Genomic DNA, 18941 nt, shown 5'->3' on the forward strand with positions numbered 1-18941 from the left:
TAAACACCCTGTGTGGTCCTGTCCCTCAGCTGGAAGATACCCTGAGCCTTGTTAAGCGGATAGAGAGGACCGGCATTGCAGCCATCGCGGTTCATGGGAGGTGAGTGGTTGCCTTTCTAGTGACTGACTTGCAAGGAGGTCCCTAGCCATCTTAATGATTCTTCACCAGACCCCAGGTGACTACCAGCTTCTCTTCTACATACACAGCCTAGCTCAGCTTAGCTCATTGACATCCCCTAAGCTCAGAGGGCAGTCAAACTCTTTATGGGGGTCGCATTTTTCTTTGTTTCATTCATTGAGCATCTACTGGTGGTAGGCACTACACCGAGCTTTAGAGATCCAGAGAGACCAATGGGAAGGAGAAACACCCCTACCCTCAAGACGTGTAAATGGTAGAGAATGAGTCATTTGCTCAAAATTATGTCACGTAGCCAGGAAGTGATGGAATTAGAACTCTGACTCTGAATCTCATTTTCTTTACACTACATTTAGCAATAGCTCCTCCCTTGAATGACCCCAGGCAGATTGCTGTTCTTTTAAAGGCACTGCCTCTTTTGTCTGCCCTTGTTGGACTGCCAGCTGTCACAGTGACTACTTTAAACAGTCCTTGAATCTGCTGTCTACTGAGAGCTGAGGTATTGCTGAAGGCTACCCTTGGTTTCCCAGTCGAACTCGCTCCCTGTGTCCAGGATGTACTTTTGTACAGAATCCCAGGTCAGCAAACTTTGGCCAGGGTGACCTCTCTTTTGAGTGGTGTTCCTTTTGAGTTCAGGGGTCTTGTAGGAACAGTGCATTTTTTGCTGGTTGTATCTATTACAGCATTTTCAGAGAAGGGAACCCAGAACTCCAACACATAAAAACAGAAAAGCAGAGCTGTGCGTGTTGAAGCCAGCAGGGGGTGGTGAAGGGCCACACACGCGTACACACAGGCCCCCTCCTGGAGGCAGCAGGCTCTGGGCTCAGACTGCCTGGTTTCAAATCCCAGGTCTGGGTTCAAATCCCAGGTCTGCTGCTTGTTGGCTGTGTATCCTTGGACAAGTCATTTAACCTCTCTGAGCACCACAGTCCTCATTTGGAAATTAAGATAATTTCTGCTTGATAGGGTTGTCATGAGGCTTTTATGAGATTGTGAATATACAGCCTTGGGATAGTGCCTGGCATAGAGTGTTTTCTGAATAAATAAAGCTATTCCTTTTTCCCAGTAGTTGGAAACACTAGGAAGACAGATTTGGGCGAGTTTAAAGAGGGACTTTCTGGCCATCAAAGCTGTTAAGGATGGGCTAGAATTGGGCTGCTGGGGGTGCAGGGAGGTGGAGGTGGAGGCTGGGTTGATAGGGCTTTCTAAGGCCCTGTGGCCCCTGACACTTTTGTCGAGGAGTATAGCAGAGGGACACACACAGATAGGACCTGGGCAAGGGCTTTCTGGTCGACCACCTCTCTGGCTTGTCCCTGTGCACAGCTCAAGTTAGGGCTTACCTTAGCATCCCTAAGACTCACTCACTCATACACAAGAGCTTCTTGCAGTTGACCTTGGGTGCAGGGGCCCTGTGTTGTGGTCTTGCCTCCCCCCTGCGGCTCTTTGTGACAGCCATGGTCTGTGGCCTGCTCTGGTTGCCGGGCCTACCCTGTGCCAGGTGCCTCTCCCCAGGATCAGCTGCCCAACTTGGCCTCAGCACACGCAGCTGTGTGGGAGTGGCCAGTCTGAGTGGCGGCAGCTGTTCCCAGTCCCTCTGGGAGGGCAAGACCGGGACAGTAGGGGTAGCATTCTTAAGGCACCGTCCCTCATCTCTGGCAGAGGCGAGGGGAAGCTGGGGAGTGGCGGTGTGACCACCCACATCGGCTTCCTGCAGCCATGCCTCACCTGCAGACCTTTGAAAGCTGGACTTGCCTTCTCAGCATGGACCTGTGCTGCCCCTGCCCGGCACAACAGAGGTCAGGGAGAGCCGTCCTCTGTAGCCCAGAGCCCTGTCCCTGCTGGCCACATGGCCTTCCTGAGGTTCAGCAAGGAGGACAGTAGGATTTGGCTGACATAACCCGGTGCTAAGTGTGACGTGACCTTTGGCACTCAGCCCCCAGCCCCATCTCTTTATCTCCAAGGAAGCGGGAGGAGCGACCTCAGCACCCTGTCAGCTGTGAAGCCATCAAAGCCGTCGCCGAAACCCTCTCCATTCCTGTCATAGCCAAGTAAGCTTCCCTTCTTCCTCGTTTATTTTTTTATGCCTCACTTCACTCAGAAGGGATTTGAACTGACAAACAGAAAATGGAATGCGATAGCATCAAAAAATGACTGTAAGAGAAAAGGAAAAAAGGGTGTGACAAAAATGTACTTGACAATGAGGCTGAGAAGGGCCCATTGTGTCCCTTGGCCTCTGGTGAGTGGCCGATGTAGGTATGCAGTAGACAGGGGCCCAGGACATTCTGATGCACGGGTTGAGGTGGGAGTGTTTAGGGAGAGCAAGAGAGTGGCTGCTGAAACAGGCCCAGGGGAAGGTGACATCACACCCAGAGTTAGGTGTGTAGGGTGTAGGGTGAGGCGTCTCAAGCCAGAGCACAGGGAGCCATGGCTCAGAAGCATGAGGCAGGTCACAAACCAAAGCCCAGATGAGCATCCTGGACAGTGACAGGACCAGAACCTAGACTGGCAGGTGTGACTTACCGATGACCAGCCCAAAGCCTTAGCAGTAAGACAGCAGTGTCCTGTTGCCACTGGGGAGCTGGCCTGTGTGGGCCAGTCGGGAGTCCAGCTCAACACTGTACCTGCCTGATGGCAGGTTGGGAACAGAGTTCTGAAGCCCTAAAGCCCTGACAAAAGGCATGCCTGACTGGAGGGAGGGACGGGGGAGCTAAGGGTGGGGTGGTCCCCAGGCCAAGGGGTGTTAGGGGTGGCTTGGAGAGAGGGTAGGGCTGCTCAAGACCCTGGACCCTGTTGCTGCTGTTGCCATCTGAGGGGGGTTCCCCCACCCCCATCCTCACACACAGTGCTGTCTCTTGGCTGAGGCTGCTGCCTGGCTCCTAATGGAACAGACAAAGAGCAGTTTCCGAGGGGCTGCAGGGTGGCTGAAAGGGAAATTGCAACCAAACCGGGCCTCCTTCCTTCCTCTCATGACCACTACTGCGTCTGTTCCCTCTCTAGGGTTTTGACCCAGCCGTCAGTGGGCATATAGGTGCCCAGCCTGGGGGTTTTCCTGTGATCCCTGTATCCACGTACAGACCCCACCCTTCGGATGTGGGCCGGCTTTAGCCACTGTTCGGGATGAGGGGGAAGGAAGGTAAACGCTCCAGAGTACCTCTTAAGTGCCAGGCACGGTTTGGACTGCTTTATTTTGTTATCTCACTTGGTGCTCCTGACCCCACAGTGGAGTGTGTGTTATAATCTCCAGTGTCCCGAAGCTCTCGTAGCTGAAGGACTTGGCCAAAGCCACACACTGAACAAGTGGCAGATTTAGGAGTTGGCTTTTTCTGAAATTGCTTGTACAAGGATGGGGATACCCCTCACCCCACTGTTGCTTTTCAGTGGAGGATCTCACGACCACATCCAAGGATATTTGGATATAGAGGACTTTCGACAAGCCACGGCAGCCTCTTCAGTGATGGTGGCCCGAGCGGCCATGTGGAATCCATCCATCTTCCTCAAGGAGGGTCCACGACCCTTGGAGGAGGTCATGCAGAAGTACATCAGATACGTATGTCTATGCACTTTTTCAAAACAAACATTTCTCACTGTCTGCCACATTCCTGCAGAAAGTGCTTTGGGTGAGCCCCCAGCCCCCAGCAGCTCTCCTTTTTTCTTTTTTAAAAAATTTATTATTTATTTATTTATTTTTGGCTGCACTGGGTCTTCGTTGCTGTGCGCGGGCTTTCTCTAGTTGTGGCGAGCGGGGGCTACTCTTCGTTGTGGTGAGCGCAGGCTCAGTAGTTGTCGCGCACGGGCTTAGTTGCTCCGTGGCATGTGGGATCTTCCCGGACCAGGGCTCGAACCCGTGTCCCCTGCATTGGCAGGAGGATTCTTAACCACTGTGCCACCAGGGAAGTCCCTCTCCTTTTCTTTTTAGTGTAGTGTAGCATAGCATTGGGTCTCCCTGGCTGCAAAGTGAAGAGCAGGGTACTGGGGAGGCATGGCCCTACCATCGCCCCCTTCTAAAGCTTTCAAGGTGTGAGGATCATAGCAAGGGCTTCTGGATCCAGGATGCTGTTGGGGCCCCAAACACATGATATCTTTCTCTTAGTCTCTGTCACCCCCTGCCCCCCTACACATACACGCGCAGGCACAATGACAGTGGTGTCTGTGTCACTCATGCCAGTGGGTTGGCACCAGAGGAGCCACAGCCAGGAGGAGCCATTGTAGCTGTTGTGAGGACAGATTCTCTCCGTAAAGACGTATCAACTGGTCGTCAGTCATAGTCACTTCTAAAAGTCTTCTCTTGCTAATTCGCAGAATGCTTTAGCCTCTGACTTAGGAAATAGCCTAACTTTGACCCCTCTCCTCAGGGAATAGCTTTTTCTTCTCACCCGGGGTTTGATGGTAGTGCCCAGGCATTTCCCTGTAAAGGAGTTTCTTGACACCTGCACTATTTCCTTGGCACTGCCCTGGCACCCTGTGAGACTCTGACCAGCTGTGCATGTCTGTCGGCAAAGACAGTGAGTGGTCCTCAAATTCCTCAGTGAGTTGGGCCTGAGCAGAGAGTGCAGCCCTCACCCTGAGCAGACTTCCACCCTCCTCTTCAGTCCTGGAGCTCCTACCCACCTGGGGGGTCAGGAGCTTCTCAGATCCTCAGGCTGCCGTGGGCAGTTGTGGCTGCCATGACATGTGGGTGTCCCCAGGGCTGTGCAAGCTGGTGGTGGTAGGAGGCCCTGAGGCCTGTGCCCAGAGCTGGGCAACCTCTGTTCTAGAGCCTCTTCTGCTTGACGCTGCGGCCTTCATCCCCTTGGTTCTGGGTGTCCTGTTGGGCAGGTTGGCTCTCCAATGGCCTGGGTCAACTAGAGGCAAGGGGGGCTTAGCTCAGTCTAGGTCGGCCGGCTGGCAGGTCTGTGGCAGGGAAGGCACGTTCAGTAGTGCCAAGCTTGCTTACTGGCTGAAAGGTGATGTTATCCTTCCTTCTCAGCCTGTCCCTTGGCAACTCCTCAAGAGGGTGCATTGGGCCAGAGAAAGGGAGCAGCTTTCAAGCATAGGCAGGGCTGCTTCTGGTCCAGCCAGGTGCCTTCTGTCCCAAACAAGCTGAATCAAGGCCTTGCTGCCAGCCGTGGCTTACCCACGTATCCCTGCTTTGTCCTGAGCATGTGGTGGCACCTCCAAGACACTGAAGACATAGGCCTTGCTGGAGGTATTAGAAGATTTGATAGGGGGCGAGAGTGGGAGAGGGTTCTGCGGGGCTGGGGCACCCTTTACCCACTGCTCTCCTGCCTGCCCCAGCCAGGCGGACTTCCACTGGGTATCCCTGGGCAGTTGTCTGGCCTCCCTGAGCCTGCATTTTCCAGTCTGAGTAGTGGTAACTACTTGTTTAGCTCAATGAAGTGACAAGTAACACGTGCGAACATGCTTGGTCAATGGTGCTGGGCTTTTCCCATGTTGGGAGAAATTGGAGACAGGCTGTTTAAGATGTGGGAGGGGCAGGCACTCACCATGGTTATAAGGAGTAGAAGAATCTCACCCCTGTCCCGGGGCTGGTCCTGTCACACCGGAACTTGGCTGTTCCCCCCTCCCTGCCTTGGAAGATGCTCGGCAACAGGTCCTTGTGGTAGCCGATGCAGGAGGAGCTCCCTGCACATCTGGACCTTAGTCAGGCTGTCCAGTAGAGTGTGCTTCTGACTGTGGGCCTCAGCTGTGACCCTCAGGCATTGTGCCACTAACTAGAGGAGTAGATGGCCAAGTTGGAGAGGGCTCTTTTATGGGGTCACACTGCCTCGGCTGCAAGCCCCTCTGATGCCCCCTTGGAGCCCCTTTTCCTGCCATCAGAGCAGAGCTCAGGCCTTAGAGCCTGCCTGGGCAGCAGGGGGGCTCATGGCAGTTCTTCTCTCAGGCTGTGCAGTATGACAACCACTACACCAACACCAAGTACTGCTTGTGCCAGATGCTACGAGAGCAGCTGGAGTCGCCCCAGGGGAGGTTGCTCCACGCCGCCCAGTCTTCCCAGGAAATTTGGTGAGAGGGGCAATGGGCTGTTCATCTGTCCTTGCAGACATTACTCAGACTTGACCCTGAGCCCTAAGCTGACTCTACCAGGGGACCCAGGACACAGCTTCTGGAGGTGGATGTGCCGGAGTGGGGAGGTGGTACAGCTTCGCCTCACAGAAGGGGGTACTTTCAAATCTTTAGAACTTTCCATCCCTGTACTGATCTCAGCAGCAGAATTTCGGGAACTAGGGCACTAGTAGGATGGAGGAAGGTGAGGGCTGGGCTTGGGAATCCCTGGGGAGGAAGGGGCTTTCCTGGTAACAGATCTGTCACATGCCAGGCCACCAAGATCCAATGGTTAGGAGAGTTGGGGTTGTAGAATGGAGCCCCCGGCCTGAGCCGGCACCCACACCCCATCACTTTGCAGTCTGATCCTCTAGATCTGGTAGAGCTACAGCTCAGGTGGTTGACATTTGGGGTCCCTCACAACCTGGTCTAGTGCCTGTTCCCACAGCTCCCTGTCTGCCTGTGCTTGTATGGGGTCTCCTGCCTGAATGCTGTCTCCCCCTCACATTAGCTGTCTATACTCTCCTTCCTCCAGGGAAGCCTTTCTGGACTAGGCTTGCCCTCAGGCAGCCATCTTCATGAATGTCCTCCAGACCTTAAGATGCTTCCTAGAGGGAAGAGCCTTGCCAGAACCTTCCTCCTCACCCTGGGCTTGTGGTATTCATTCTGTCCCTAGCCCATGTAGCTTAATCAGCTCAACCCAAGTATCTTGTGAGCTCAAGAGGATAACTCTCAAGAGTATCACTCTGTAGCTCTGGGTGGTACCTCAGTTTAGGCTTGGCCTGTGTGTGGTCAGGGCGGGAAGTGGGGAACCAGTCAGTGGTCAGGCCTCCGTGTCTTCCTCCCACGGGCCTTCATGAGGACAAGGCTGTGCATACCCCCAGCGCTTGGTCAGTATAGCTCAACTCACTCACTGCTGGCTAGGGACACCTACCTGTGTGTTCCTCCTCAGAAGAGAGGCTGCAGGTGACCTTTGGCATCTATTCCACCCAGCCCAGCCTGCGCTCCAGTGCTCACGCTCAGGGACCTGCGTTCATTCTCCATCTGTCAGTTCCGGCTGATCACAGGGGTGTGTAGAAAGCACCCTCTGATGGCTAGGCCCTTGTGGTGTTAGGGTATATGTGGGGGGCATTTCTCAGTGGTGGGGCCCTGGTGTCCTGCAGTAGTTTCCTGAATGCTGGCTCCACTAAGGGGCTTCCCCTACTCTGCTTGTCCCTTCATAGTGAGGCCTTTGGCCTTGGTGCCTTCTATGAGGAGACCACACGAGAGCTGGACGCCCGGCGGGCCAAACTCTTGGCCAGGAGCCCAGAGGAGGTGGAGGAGCCAGCTGAAGATACCTCTGGTATCATTAAGATGGCTGTCAAGTTTGACCGGTAGGTTTCCAGCTTGGCCTCAGCTTGGGCCAGGGCCAGTGTCCTCAGGTCTGACTGGGCCAGCAAGCTGGCTGCCGTCCATGGTTAATGCCAAGCTTAGGGACCACAGATCTCCTTGGTTTGGATGCTTGTTCTCAGTTTTCAGCAACCCAAAGAAGGCACTTTGGAGAAGACAGTCGCTGAAAGCCCAGGCAGTGCTGTCAGGGTTGTGCATGCTGTCCCAAGGGTGACTAAACTAAACCTTTTTCCTGACCCACCCCTTCCCACAACTCAGGCTGGGGAGACTTGTCCCCTCTGTTCCTCAAAGTCTGTGTTTTCTCCTTGGCCCTCAGGAATTAGCTGCCTGCAGGGAGCTCCAGAATAGCAGCAGGACCTGAACCCTCATCTGGCTAAGCAGCCTACCCTCACTGCCCCTCTCTAGCCCTGTGGTGCCCTCTCTAGGCAGAAATAGCCTCAGGCCAATTATTTCCTCAGACTGTGACTCAGCTTTGAATGAGGCCCTCATCCTTGTCTCTGCTATCTGGAATCTGAACCTTTCTGGAGTCCCCAGGCCCAGACCAGGAGTCAGTCTTGTCTGGCAAAGTCTTGGGAGGAGGGATGTAGGCACAGCTGTTGGGCAGTCATATCCAGGGAGAGCTCCTGGTGAGAAGCTGGAACATGGCGCTTCCCACCCTGTCAGTGCCTGACTCTGAAACTGGAGTCCACTGTGCCCAAGGCAGCAGCGGATCACCCTGACACTTGGTGGACATAATCAGGGTGGGCCCTGAGCTAGATACTGAGACGACTGTATGGCCACCTGTGTCCCCACTCCCACCCACTCCCTCCTGATATTGTCTTGAGAGGCAAATTGTACCTTCCTTCTTGTCTGTTGAAGGCTGTTTTCCAGGCTGGAGCTCAGTGAGTTGGAGTTCACTTCCCATTCCAATTCCCCAAGCAACTGAAGCCCATCTTCCCTTTAGGTAGAACTCAGGCCCCAAGCCACTGGTGGGACAGAAATGGAAGCTCAAGGGAATAAGTGCAGGAGTCCTAAGGCAGCAGTTTTCTGTCTAGTTCCTACAGCTCCTACCAGGAACTGAGTAGGGCCCCTGCTGAGGAATGGAGTGCTCATGGTAGGTGGGCCCTGACACCTTTCCCTTCTTCCCCAGGAGAGCATACTCACCCCAGATCACCCCCAAGATGTGCCTGCTGGAGTGGTGCCGGAGGGAGAAGTTGGCACAGCCTGTGTATGAAACGGTGAGTTCCTGCCTGTGGCCTGCTCTGCATCCAGCCCACAGCACTCCCGCGGCTAGTGCCGCCACCCCCAGTCCACCCACAGCTCGTACCTGCACTCCAGACTGCTTGGCTGGAGCCTGGCTTTGCCTTCTTTGCCTTCTAGCTCCTTCCCTTTGACAGTGAACCTGTTGTCTAGTTCTGACCACTTTCATAAAACTGAACTAGAGGCCTAAGTAACAGGCTGCTTCAGCCACTCCCTTCCAGTGGCATTGCTTAGGCAGGAGAGACTTCTCTGGAGAGGGCCAATTGGCTTAGGAAGGACGCTCAAACCTAAAAGTTAGACTGACATGTTTTTGGACCAGGCCTCAGCCAATGGGGCACAGAATTGGGCCCCATGTCTGGGGCCCCTCACGGGAAACTTTCAGACAGTCTTGCTTCACTTTCTTTGGTCCCCATGGCCTGTTTAGGTTGCTCTGTCGTTTGGACTGGCCTTCTGACCTCCAAGCTTGTATCTTCTGGGCCTTGTGTTCCCTTCTGCCAGAGTGACTTTTCCAAAATGAATTTGCTTCTGTCCCCCTTGCTCACGTCCTCATCAGCTCCTCAGCGCCTTTGGGATCAAGCCCTACTACCTCAGCACAGAGCACGAGACCCCCATGTGTCTTTCTGCTTCAGGTCACATCCACTCAGCTCTGTCTGCCACATCACCTGGTCGCTCTGCCAGGTGTACCTTCTTTGCCCCAGTCCTTGTCCCCTCTCACCGCTTTGCCATCTGGTGAACTCCTTCTCATTTTGGGGGGACCCACCCAGATGTCAGTAGGAGGAAGCTCCATAGTCACATGCAGCTAAGGGCTCTGACGGACCTTTGCTTAGGTCCATGACAGAACTCCTGACACACTGGGATGTCACTGACTGTTTGTGTCTCTACCTTTCTTCCCTGGAAGATGCACTAGGCACTTCTGCTGGGGAGGAGCATGTGATACAGGTAGCCTTCATTTGATTTAGGTGGGAAGTACTTCCCTCCAGGGCTTGGCCCTCTTGCTCTCATGCAGCCATCCCTGTTTCCTTTGCTCTCTCTGTACCAGGTTCAACGGTCCCTGGATCGCCTCTTCTGTTCTGTTGTCACTGTAGCTGAACAAAAGTACCAGTCCACCTTGTGGTGAGTTTCCTTATCAGTGGGCATGAGGCTTGTCAGCAGGGCCTGATCCTTGCATTGGCCTGGGAGGGTTAGGGGGATGGTGTACCTGGGCAGTGGCATCCCTGGATGATGACCCCTTCCCTAGTTTTGTCAGAGTCTCTGCCAAGGGTGTGTAGAGTCAGGCCTCCCAGACTCTAGTCCTGTAACCAGTCTGCCTGTCTCCCTGCCTTATTGCCCCATGCCTCGTCTGCCTAGGGACAAGTCCAAGAAACTGGCGGAGCAGGCTGCAGCCATCGTCTGTCTGCGGAGCCAGGGCCTCCCTGAGGGTCGGCTGGGTGAGGAGGGCCCCTCCTTGCACAAGCGCAAGCGGGAGGCCCCTGACCAAGACACTGGGGACCCTAGAGCTCAGGAGCCAGCCATGCCTGGGGAGCTGTGCAAGAAGCGCTTTTTAGCCTTGGCAAGTGGTAAAGAGAGCCCCCTGGAAGGCTGGTGACTACCATCCCTACCCTGGTCAGCCCCTCCCTGGGCCTGGCCCTAGGATGGCTATGGGTGCAGAGCATCAGCCAGATGCCACTGGACAGTCTGCTGCCACTGCTGGCAGGAATTAAGAGGTTCTGGCCCGCGCCAGCAGTCTGGAGCACAGGCCAAGGGATCCCCAGAGTGCCCATCTCCTTTGGTGGGTCTGAGTAGCAGAGCCAAGTTCCCCGTGACCTCAGTATTTTCTTTGAAAACAGGAGCTTTTCAGGTGGCACCTCCCCAACCTGACATTGGTACAGTGCAATAAAGACACCCTCCACCCTTACCCACGGCTGGTTGCTTCAGCCTGGCACCTTTACACATGGACAGATGTCCTGGCATAATTATTCTGCTTCCACCCTCTGTGCAGAGCTGGGGCTTTCTAAAACATTTCTCCTACCCATCCTTATGAGTCTAGATGGAGGTGGTGGGTTGGTTATCACCTTTAATGCTCACTGGACTTGAGTTGAGCCAGCAAAGTCCAAGAAGCCCATTCTCCTGATGGTAAACCTGAGGTACTGGCCATCAGTTGGCTTTCCTGATGAGAGGTGATATGGAGTCTGGGGGAACGATTAGGGTATCTGGTGCCCTAGTAAGGGACCAGCTCAGGTGAGGGGCGGTGCTGGGTCTGATCCGAGCTAGAGCTCAGACCTGTGAGGTGCCTGCTCTGAGCAGAGGACACTGGAGACTGCTGATGGCAGCAATTTGGGGCCCTTGTGATTGCCCGCCCATGCCACTGCCCACCCCCCCTTCCGCCCCCACCATCCCGTTCGGGCCGGAAGGAAGTGGCAGATTCTCTTTAATTTCCTTCTGGCAGTGAGAAGCAAACAAACAGCTACCACATCTTATGGGGCCTCTCCCACCCCCACTGCCTGCTTACTGGGAGGGGCGTTCTGACCAAAGGTCCCTGCCCAGCACCGCCTCTGCTTCCTCAGCTGTAAACATGCTGCTTTTCCTCCCCTTTTCAAAGCTCTGTGAGGAGGGGGGATTCCCCTCTGGGCCAAGGCCTTGTTTCTCCCATCTACTCAGGGTCAAGTCGCTGTGCCAGTCAGTACCCCCAGCCCTGATGACCTGAATCAGGGGTTGGGCAGGTAAGGCCCCTGTCTCAGTCCCGGAGCAGCCCCTCCCTGCACCCACACTTGCTCTTCTGTTTGCAGATAAGGATACCAATACCAGTGGCCTCCCAGAGCCCATCACTCTTTGACCTTGGGCAAGTCACTTCTAGTTCTTGCTGGGCCCAAGGGCCCTTCTCTGAGTGGGATCAGCTGTTCTCTTCCTGCTCAAGGCTGGCTGGAGGATAGTCTCGCCCTATGATAGCAGCACTGTGCAGCTAATGGGGTCACTCCATACCGAGGTTGCCCTAACTAACTTCCCAGACCAGTGCTTCCAGAGAAGGAGCCCCACCCAGGAGAGAGACTGAGGCTTGGTTCAGTCTCAGCCATCAAACTTTAGGCACAATTTATTTCTGATTTTTCTTACAAAAAACTGTTTCAGTCAAAATGCCCCTTTTGCCTTTCCTCATACCCCAACTGGAACAGGACAGACAGAGAGGCCCCAGTGGACCCCTCAGGCATCTTGAGCTAGTCAGAACTTGTGGGAGGACCCTGTGTGGGCCAGGTACCAAGTCTTAAGATCCACTTCCCTAGTGGGGTTGGGCTCTGTCCTCAGACCTCTCCTCCCACCAGTGTGGTTCCCCTGGGGAAGCCCCTTCTCTGGAGGGGTCAGGTTCATTTCTGGGCTATGGGGAAGGAAAGGCAGGGGTAGAGGTCAGTCACTAAGATAGAGTTTAGAGTGTGGGGACTTTGAAGGCCCAGGAAAAGTAGTGGGGAAAGGGTTAGTCACAGGGGAGCAGGTGGGGAGGGGCTAATGTGTGTTCCTTGACTGAGGAGGTCTGGCAAAATCCTGGTTGAATATGTTGGCCCTCAAATGGTCTTGCTTTAGCACACCTCAGTGACGCCTGCCCTGGTCTCAGAGAGACCTGCCTAAGAGCTGGGACCAACTGGGAGGGCCCAGTCAGGTCTGAAAGCTCCACCCACTGTTCTCATCATGCCCACCTTAAACTCAGGCCACTTAGATGCCCACACCCCTCTCTGGTCTGGTAACCACCATACTTATCCATCCATTCCAGCCACCCTGATTGAGGACTTCCTCTTAGCTCATCGTATTTTGGGGACACATGGTTTTGATATGAGCACAAGAGGGAAGGACAAGGCTAGAGAGGGTGGCAGGTCTTCCGGAGGCCACAGCAAGCAGACTGGACTTGGTGCAAAGATGGGTGGGTAATCTCTTGCTCCTGCAGTCCTGCATACTCAGTCCTTCCAGGTGTCACTCCTGCTCAGAACTCCTCCATGGTTCTCAGTTGCCCCCTGGATCAAGTCCAAACTCCTCAGCCTAGCGCTTGAGGACAAAGTGCTGACCCTGTCTTCTCAGCACCATGTGCTGACTTCAGCAACTAACTTTCTTCAATTGTAGTTGGCTGGTCATATCGCCTCCACCCAGATTGGGAGCTGCTCAAGGGCACTCCTTGTGTCCCCTCTGGCCACCCTGGGCATGGGGTTAGGGAGCAGGCACAGAGGAAAAATCAAACAAGAGCTTGTGTTGGGGGGATGTGTGCCATGGAGATGAGGAACTTTTCTAAACTCTGACTTTCCTCCAAGGCTCCTATTTGCCCTACTGTGGAACAAGGGGGGCTGGACTGAGCTAAGCTGTACCATTCCAGGGCTCAAGAGGCCACAGGAGAGCCTTCAGCGATGAGAATTCAGGGCCAGGCCTGTGGCAGCTGATGAAAGGGATGGTTTTCCTCAATCTCGAGCCTGGCTGGCATTCACACAGGAGGGAGAGGGGACCCACACAGTCCTTGTCCACCAGCCTGGCCAAGTCTGTGGTTCTATCTGTTGCACTGGGTCCCTGGGCCTCCTGGTTTCACAGGGCTCTCAGAAGGCTGGAGGTGGGTCAGATGGCCTCCTGCCACCTAAGAGAGCTTTGGAGCTGACCTGACGAGGAGCTTATGCGGGCGGTCCTGGACCTGGCTAAGGAAAAGGGGTGGAGAGAGTTTGTATATTGATGTCTGTGTATTGATTCGTCACAGCCTGCAGAGCTCCCAGCCATTGCTGCCTTTCTTACAAAGGTGGTAACACTCTTCCTGCAGTTGGTGCCCACCCCTGCCTCAGCCCTCATCACTCCAGGTTAGGGTTCTCAGTTTCCTCCAGAGTAGAAACCTTCCCCAAGACATGAGCCCTTTTAAGTGTTCTCCAGGTGCATGGTAGCTGGGAACACAGATGCATCGCTAAGCATTTGATGAATGGGTGAAATTTTCAAGCCACCTATAGCTTCTCTGGTCCCTTCCCAGTGGCAGGGCTGATGGGCCCATAATCTCCCTCTTGCCTTCCCCCCTGGCCTGGCTGGCTGAGCCCCTGGTTCAGGTAACGTCATGTGTGGAGGGTAGAGGGGTTAGATGAAGGTCCATTTTCTCCATCCAGATGATAACCTGGGAGGTACTGTGGGGGGGTGGTAGGGGGCACACATCCTGAAACTGCATCGTTTTATAATGAGGAGAGGTGAGCTGGCTAACCTTCTGGGGCCTTTTACTATACTAAGGGTCATGTTACATGTAGTACTAATTGGCAGACCAACCATCTGCCTGGGGCCGAAAGCTGTAAAGTTAGTGTGGAGTTTGGGCTCTAAATTCCACACTTAGGCCCTCAAGGTTGGAGATCCTTTGAAGGCAGGACTGCTTATTGGAAGGTTATTTCACCCACTTAATACCATTTGCTCCCTCTCCTTGACTACTGTTATCTCCTTCTGCCTCTAACCTTCCCCTCCCCCACTCCAATCCAGAGATTCAGAATTCTGAATATGGACGTCTCCTGCTGGAAACCCTTTTGTGGCTCCCTCCTGCACTCAGGATAAAGTCCAGATACCTTGCAGTGGCTTGCAGTACCCTGCCCCTTCATCTGGCTTTACCTTTGGCTTCTGTTCACTGCGTGTACTCTCTGGTCTCCAAGTCTTTGGAAATCTGTTCTCTGCCTGGAACCATCTTTCTCACTTCTTGCCCATCTCTCCAATTCTTACTTAGCCTTGTGGACGCCTGCAGCCTGGGAGATTATGAGCCTTCTCTGAGCTCTTGGCACAGCCCTAATCTCTTTGCACAGTGATTATAGATTTGCTTGCCTCCTCTCCCTGATGCCTGAAGGGAGATTAATTTATCTCTGCCTCCCCAGGTTCAGCACAGGTATGGGTACAGAGCACAGGGCAGGAAGAGTTTTCTGACCTCAGGGGTGAACCAATCCAGGATAAACGTCTCAACGGCTCTGTACGTTCCCTGTCCCCCTGACCCTAGGCGTAGGTGGGCTCTCCCTAGGGCTCCCTGGTAGCTCAGGTTGTCAGTCCACATATTGAGACATCTCTGGAGGGTGCTCCACCTTGCCCTCTTCTCCAGCGGCTTTTGTGGACAGCGTGGGATGTGCCTGGGCTCTTGCACCTGCACCCAAGTTTCTGAGACATAGCAACTTGGTTCCTCTGGCAACACACTTCTAGGGATGCTGTGCCCTTCGCAGCCTGGAGCTAGGGGAGTTGGTCACCGCCACCTCTTCCAGCTCTCCGTCCACCCTGTGCCTTGGAGGAGCCCTAAGTAAACAAGCCAGGCTCAGCGTCCCTGGGCCCGGCCTCCACCCCAGGGCCCAGGAGGAGGCATCTTGGGTAGTCTCCAGGCAAGACAGGCCCGCTGGGGAGGGGCAGAGAGTGAAACTTCTGATGCAGTGTCATTTCCTCCCCCCTAACAGCCACTCAGTTTGGGTAACACAATCCCTCCCGCTTTAACCGATGTGCATCGGGATGCAGAGATCACAGAGCCCGTTGAATGGTGCGAGTTCACGACGGGGTTTTCCCGTTCGGTCGGCCTGATTTACAGCAGGGACAGACCCTGCCCCAGGGGCTTTGCCGAGGCCTCGAATGCGCCGGCTGTCCTCGAAGGAGCAGCTGCCAGGCCGGCTGACGGAGAGCAGACAAAGGCTCAGCCAGTAAAGCGCGGGCCCCGCCCCGCAAGGGTGGGTCTGCAGCGACTAGTAGCTCAGACTTGGGCCTTGTTGCGCAACACAGGTTTCCTCCGGCTCCGCCCCACCTTAGTTGGAAGCCCGACCCAGTCCCAGACTTTCTCGAGACTCCGCCATTAAGGCTGGGGTAAAGGGATGAGGGAGTGAGTGATGTCCACGTAACCCTCCGGGGCGCTGTTACCTTCCCCAAACCCAGCCAGGCAGGAATAACACTGCAGCCGCGTGTCACCGCACCCTTAACCCCAAGGCTCTTGGCGCCCCTTCCCCAACGTGGGGTCTGCCTAATAAGGCAAGGGATCTCTGACTGGCTGGTGGTGGGCCCCTCAATATAATTAGAGGGCTATCGACCTCACACCCTGGTACCGGGTCCTGGCTTAGAAGGAGTTGATGCAAACTACAACTCCCAAGAGGTAGTAGGGCTATCCGGCTCTCCATATTCACGTGACTTCCTTCTCCTGGAGAGGGAGTCACGCGGTAGGCCGGTGAGGGGGCGGGGCCATCGGGCTCGTCCGCGGCGCCAGTGGCCTATGGGCGGCCGGGTCAGATGGGCGCGCGGTGGGGGGCGGGACTGGGCTCGCGGCACGGCGCGGGAGCGCGCCGGTGGCGGCCGCTGTAGGGGGGCGGGGAATATCGTCTAAGGCGACCGTGGCAGCTTGGGCATCGACGACTGGCAGTGGTGGCGGCTCCTGGTGCGGTTCGGCGCGCGGCCAGTTTTAGAGTTCGGAACGGAACGCTCGACGTCGCGGTCCCCGCCCGGAAAGTTTGCTGCGGAGCTGCAACCTCCTGGCCGGCGCGGCCCGGCATGAAGCGGCGCTGGGGAGCCGCCGCCGCCGCCGCCGCCGCCGCCGCCGCCGCCGCCGCCTGAGGAGGAGCCGCAGCACCCTGGGCCACGCCGATGACTACTGCAAACTGTGGCGCCCACGACGAGCTCGACTTTAAACTCGTCTTTGGCGAGGACGGGGCGCCGCCACCGCCGCCCCCGGTCTCGCGGCCTGCAGGTGGGTGCCGGGCGGGGCGGGAACGAGGAGCGTCAGCTCTTCTTGCTCGCAAGAGCTCGCCCCCTCCCTGCCTGGTCCCTTGGTTGTCCCGGGTCTGGTAACATCGTGTGTGTGTGTGTGTGGGGGGCGGTGTGAGTGTCTGGTAACATCGTGTGTGTGTGTGTGTATGTGTGTGGTGATGTCTGGTAACATCGTGTGTGGGGGGGTGAGTGGTAACATCGTGTGTGGTGTGTGTGTGTGTGTGGTGAGTGGCTGGTAACATTGTGTGTGTGTGTGTGTGTGGTGAGTGGCTGGTAACGTGTGTGTGTGTGTGTGTGTGTGTGGTGAGTGGTAACAGTGTGTATGTGTGGTGTGTGTGTATGTGTGTGGTGAGTGAAGAGCGGATTTAAACCGCTGAGGAGGCGGGTGGGTCGCAGCGACGTGGAAGTGGCCGCGGGCTAGGCTGGAAGCAAACTAGTGGGGAACTGGACTCCGGGACGCCTGTGGCCAGTGGACGCCCGGGGTTTGGAGGCCGAGGGTCGGGGCCGCTGCCCAGGTGGCGTCTGGTTGTCGCTGCTTTGCCAGCGTGGTGCGGAGGAAATGTCCCTGTGAAGTGTAAGCAGGTTTGGTTTTTCATCTATTCTAGGTTTTAAAAACAATCTTCTTTTGAAAGGTGCGCATTCTGGAAGTGCAGGAGCTCTCTAAAATTCGTGCACATGTCTGTTTATATCTACTTTGCTAGGAGAGTTACGCTGTAGTGTTAACTTCCACTTGTGCAAGTTAATGGCCCACATTTAATTCGAAGTGTAACTATAACGGGACTTTTCCGAAAACTGGGTTTCTTTTTTTTTTTTTTTGAGCTGAGTGTTTCGGAAGATTTTAAAAAGTGGGGTGCCGTGTTTGTAATTTTCCTAGAAAGTTCTGGAAGTCAGTTTTTATTTTAAGAAAAAGCTCACCTCGGAAGATGTTTTAAAGGTGATCATGAGTTGGTTTTTAAAGGAGAGCGTGAAAGGCTGGGCACCATAATGCTTGGAGGTCAGACCAATCAGGAAATAGAAACAGGATGGTTGGGGACTCTCCTGTGACCTGGTTTGGAATACTGTGGTTCATTAAGTTCAGTTTCCCTATTACTTATGCAGGCGAACTTCAAAAGCGAGATGGATAAGACTAATCCCCTTTTATTTTTTCCGGTGTTAGGTGAATTACTTTATGTTCATATTGATGTTCAATAGACTGTTCTGTAGTGTTGCACCGAAAAGCATATCTGAACGTATGGCATAAGGATTCTCTGGGAAGTATTTGTACTGTATTATCAGCCCTATTGGTCTTTATATGTTAGATGTCTTTCTCAACATAGTAAATAATTTACAGTAGTTATTTGTTGGCTGCGTTTTTTTCAATTCCACTGACATCATTTGAGCACCTATTATGCTCAAGGTAGTGTTAGGTAGTGTTATGATGGATGCAGAAAGAACTGAGGCCCCTCAAGGAGCTTGGGAAATGGAATGGGGGGGCACATAACCCAAATAACTGTGCTACTAGGCTGACTGAATGGTGGTGCAGCTTGTAATAGAGGTAGAAACGGGGAAAGTGGCACTGGTGGAGAGGGTTGCATTGAGTTGTATTTAAATTATGGGGATTTAACAAAATAAAATCTTGTTTGAGTATTTTCATTATAAAGAAGATAAACAGTTGATGATGTCAGCAAACCTTTATTGGGCACAAACTTGATTAGAGTACATTAAATACCAAATATATGATCAATAAAGATGTTAACCAAACATATGAGTAATAAAGGATTATCATCAAGTAGGAGTTGTATGTACATCCAAAACATTAAATAACATTTAAATGCTATGAAAACAGCTATTTAAGGAATGATTTTTGCCATAAAACCCCTAAAAAAAACATTTTGATATTAAATGGGTCTAGAGGAGTTAAGGTTTGAAACTTGATTTACAACTGATTTTCCCAAAGTTAAACTTGAGCAGTTTTATTTGTGACAAAAAGTCCACTTTAAAGTAGTCTATTTTTTTTTAACATCTTTATTGGAGTATGATTGCTTTACAATGGTGTGTTAGTTTCTGCTTTATAACAAAGTGAATCAGCTGTACGTATATCCTCATATCTCCTCTAGTAGCTATATTTTGTAAATTAAAAAAAATTAGGTTGAAATACACATGACATAAACCATTTTTAATTGAATGATTCAGTGGCATTTAGTGCATTCTCAGTGTTGTGCAATCACATCTAATTTCAAAACATTTTCATCACCCCAAAAGGAAACCCCAAACCCACTAAGCAGTTGCTCCTCATTCTCCCTTTTCCCCTTCAGGTCCCTGGCGGCCGAATCTCTAATCTGGGATCTGTCTCTATGGATTTACCTATTCTGGATATTTCATATAAATGGAATCATACATATGTGACCTTTTGTGTCTGGCTTCTTTCACTTAGCATAGTGTTTTTGTGGTTCATCCATGCTGTAGAACATCGCAGTGC

At 53.6% G+C, this 18941-nt stretch overlaps 2 protein-coding genes across 8 annotated transcripts in view; both read left to right on the forward strand.

Moving 5' to 3' along the window:
• DUS2 (dihydrouridine synthase 2) overlaps positions 1-10758 on the forward strand; it is a 50439-nt gene extending 39681 nt beyond the window's left edge. The window contains exons 9-16 of one of the 3 annotated variants that reach the window (XM_024125011.3): positions 30-100; positions 2098-2184; positions 3515-3683; positions 6018-6139; positions 7402-7551; positions 8697-8784; positions 9846-9919; positions 10154-10755. In XM_024125011.3, the coding sequence (XP_023980779.1) occupies positions 30-100; positions 2098-2184; positions 3515-3683; positions 6018-6139; positions 7402-7551; positions 8697-8784; positions 9846-9919; positions 10154-10391 (999 nt within the window). In that variant the 3' untranslated portion in view covers positions 10392-10755. Of the gene's footprint in view, positions 1-29; positions 101-2097; positions 2185-3514; positions 3684-6017; positions 6140-7401; positions 7552-8696; positions 8785-9845; positions 9920-10153 lie in introns of all 3 variants that reach the window. The other 2 variants (XM_024125012.3, XM_028477665.2) reach the window with 2 other exon arrangements.
• A 5541-nt stretch (positions 10759-16299) lies between these two features.
• The window catches only part of NFATC3 (nuclear factor of activated T cells 3), a 133149-nt gene continuing 130507 nt past the window's right edge, over positions 16300-18941 (forward strand). For all 5 annotated transcript variants that reach the window (XR_003676490.2, XM_024124837.3, XM_024124838.3 and 2 more), the window contains exon 1: positions 16300-16463. Coding sequence is in view for 4 of the 5 variants with exons in the window: in XM_024124837.3 (XP_023980605.1) it covers positions 16361-16463 (103 nt within the window). In the remaining variant the exon portion in view is untranslated. The remainder of the gene's footprint in view (positions 16464-18941) is intronic.

This window comes from Physeter macrocephalus, chromosome 17 (assembly GCF_002837175.3).
Source record: "Physeter macrocephalus isolate SW-GA chromosome 17, ASM283717v5, whole genome shotgun sequence".
Classification (NCBI taxonomy): domain Eukaryota; kingdom Metazoa; phylum Chordata; class Mammalia; order Artiodactyla; family Physeteridae; genus Physeter; species Physeter macrocephalus.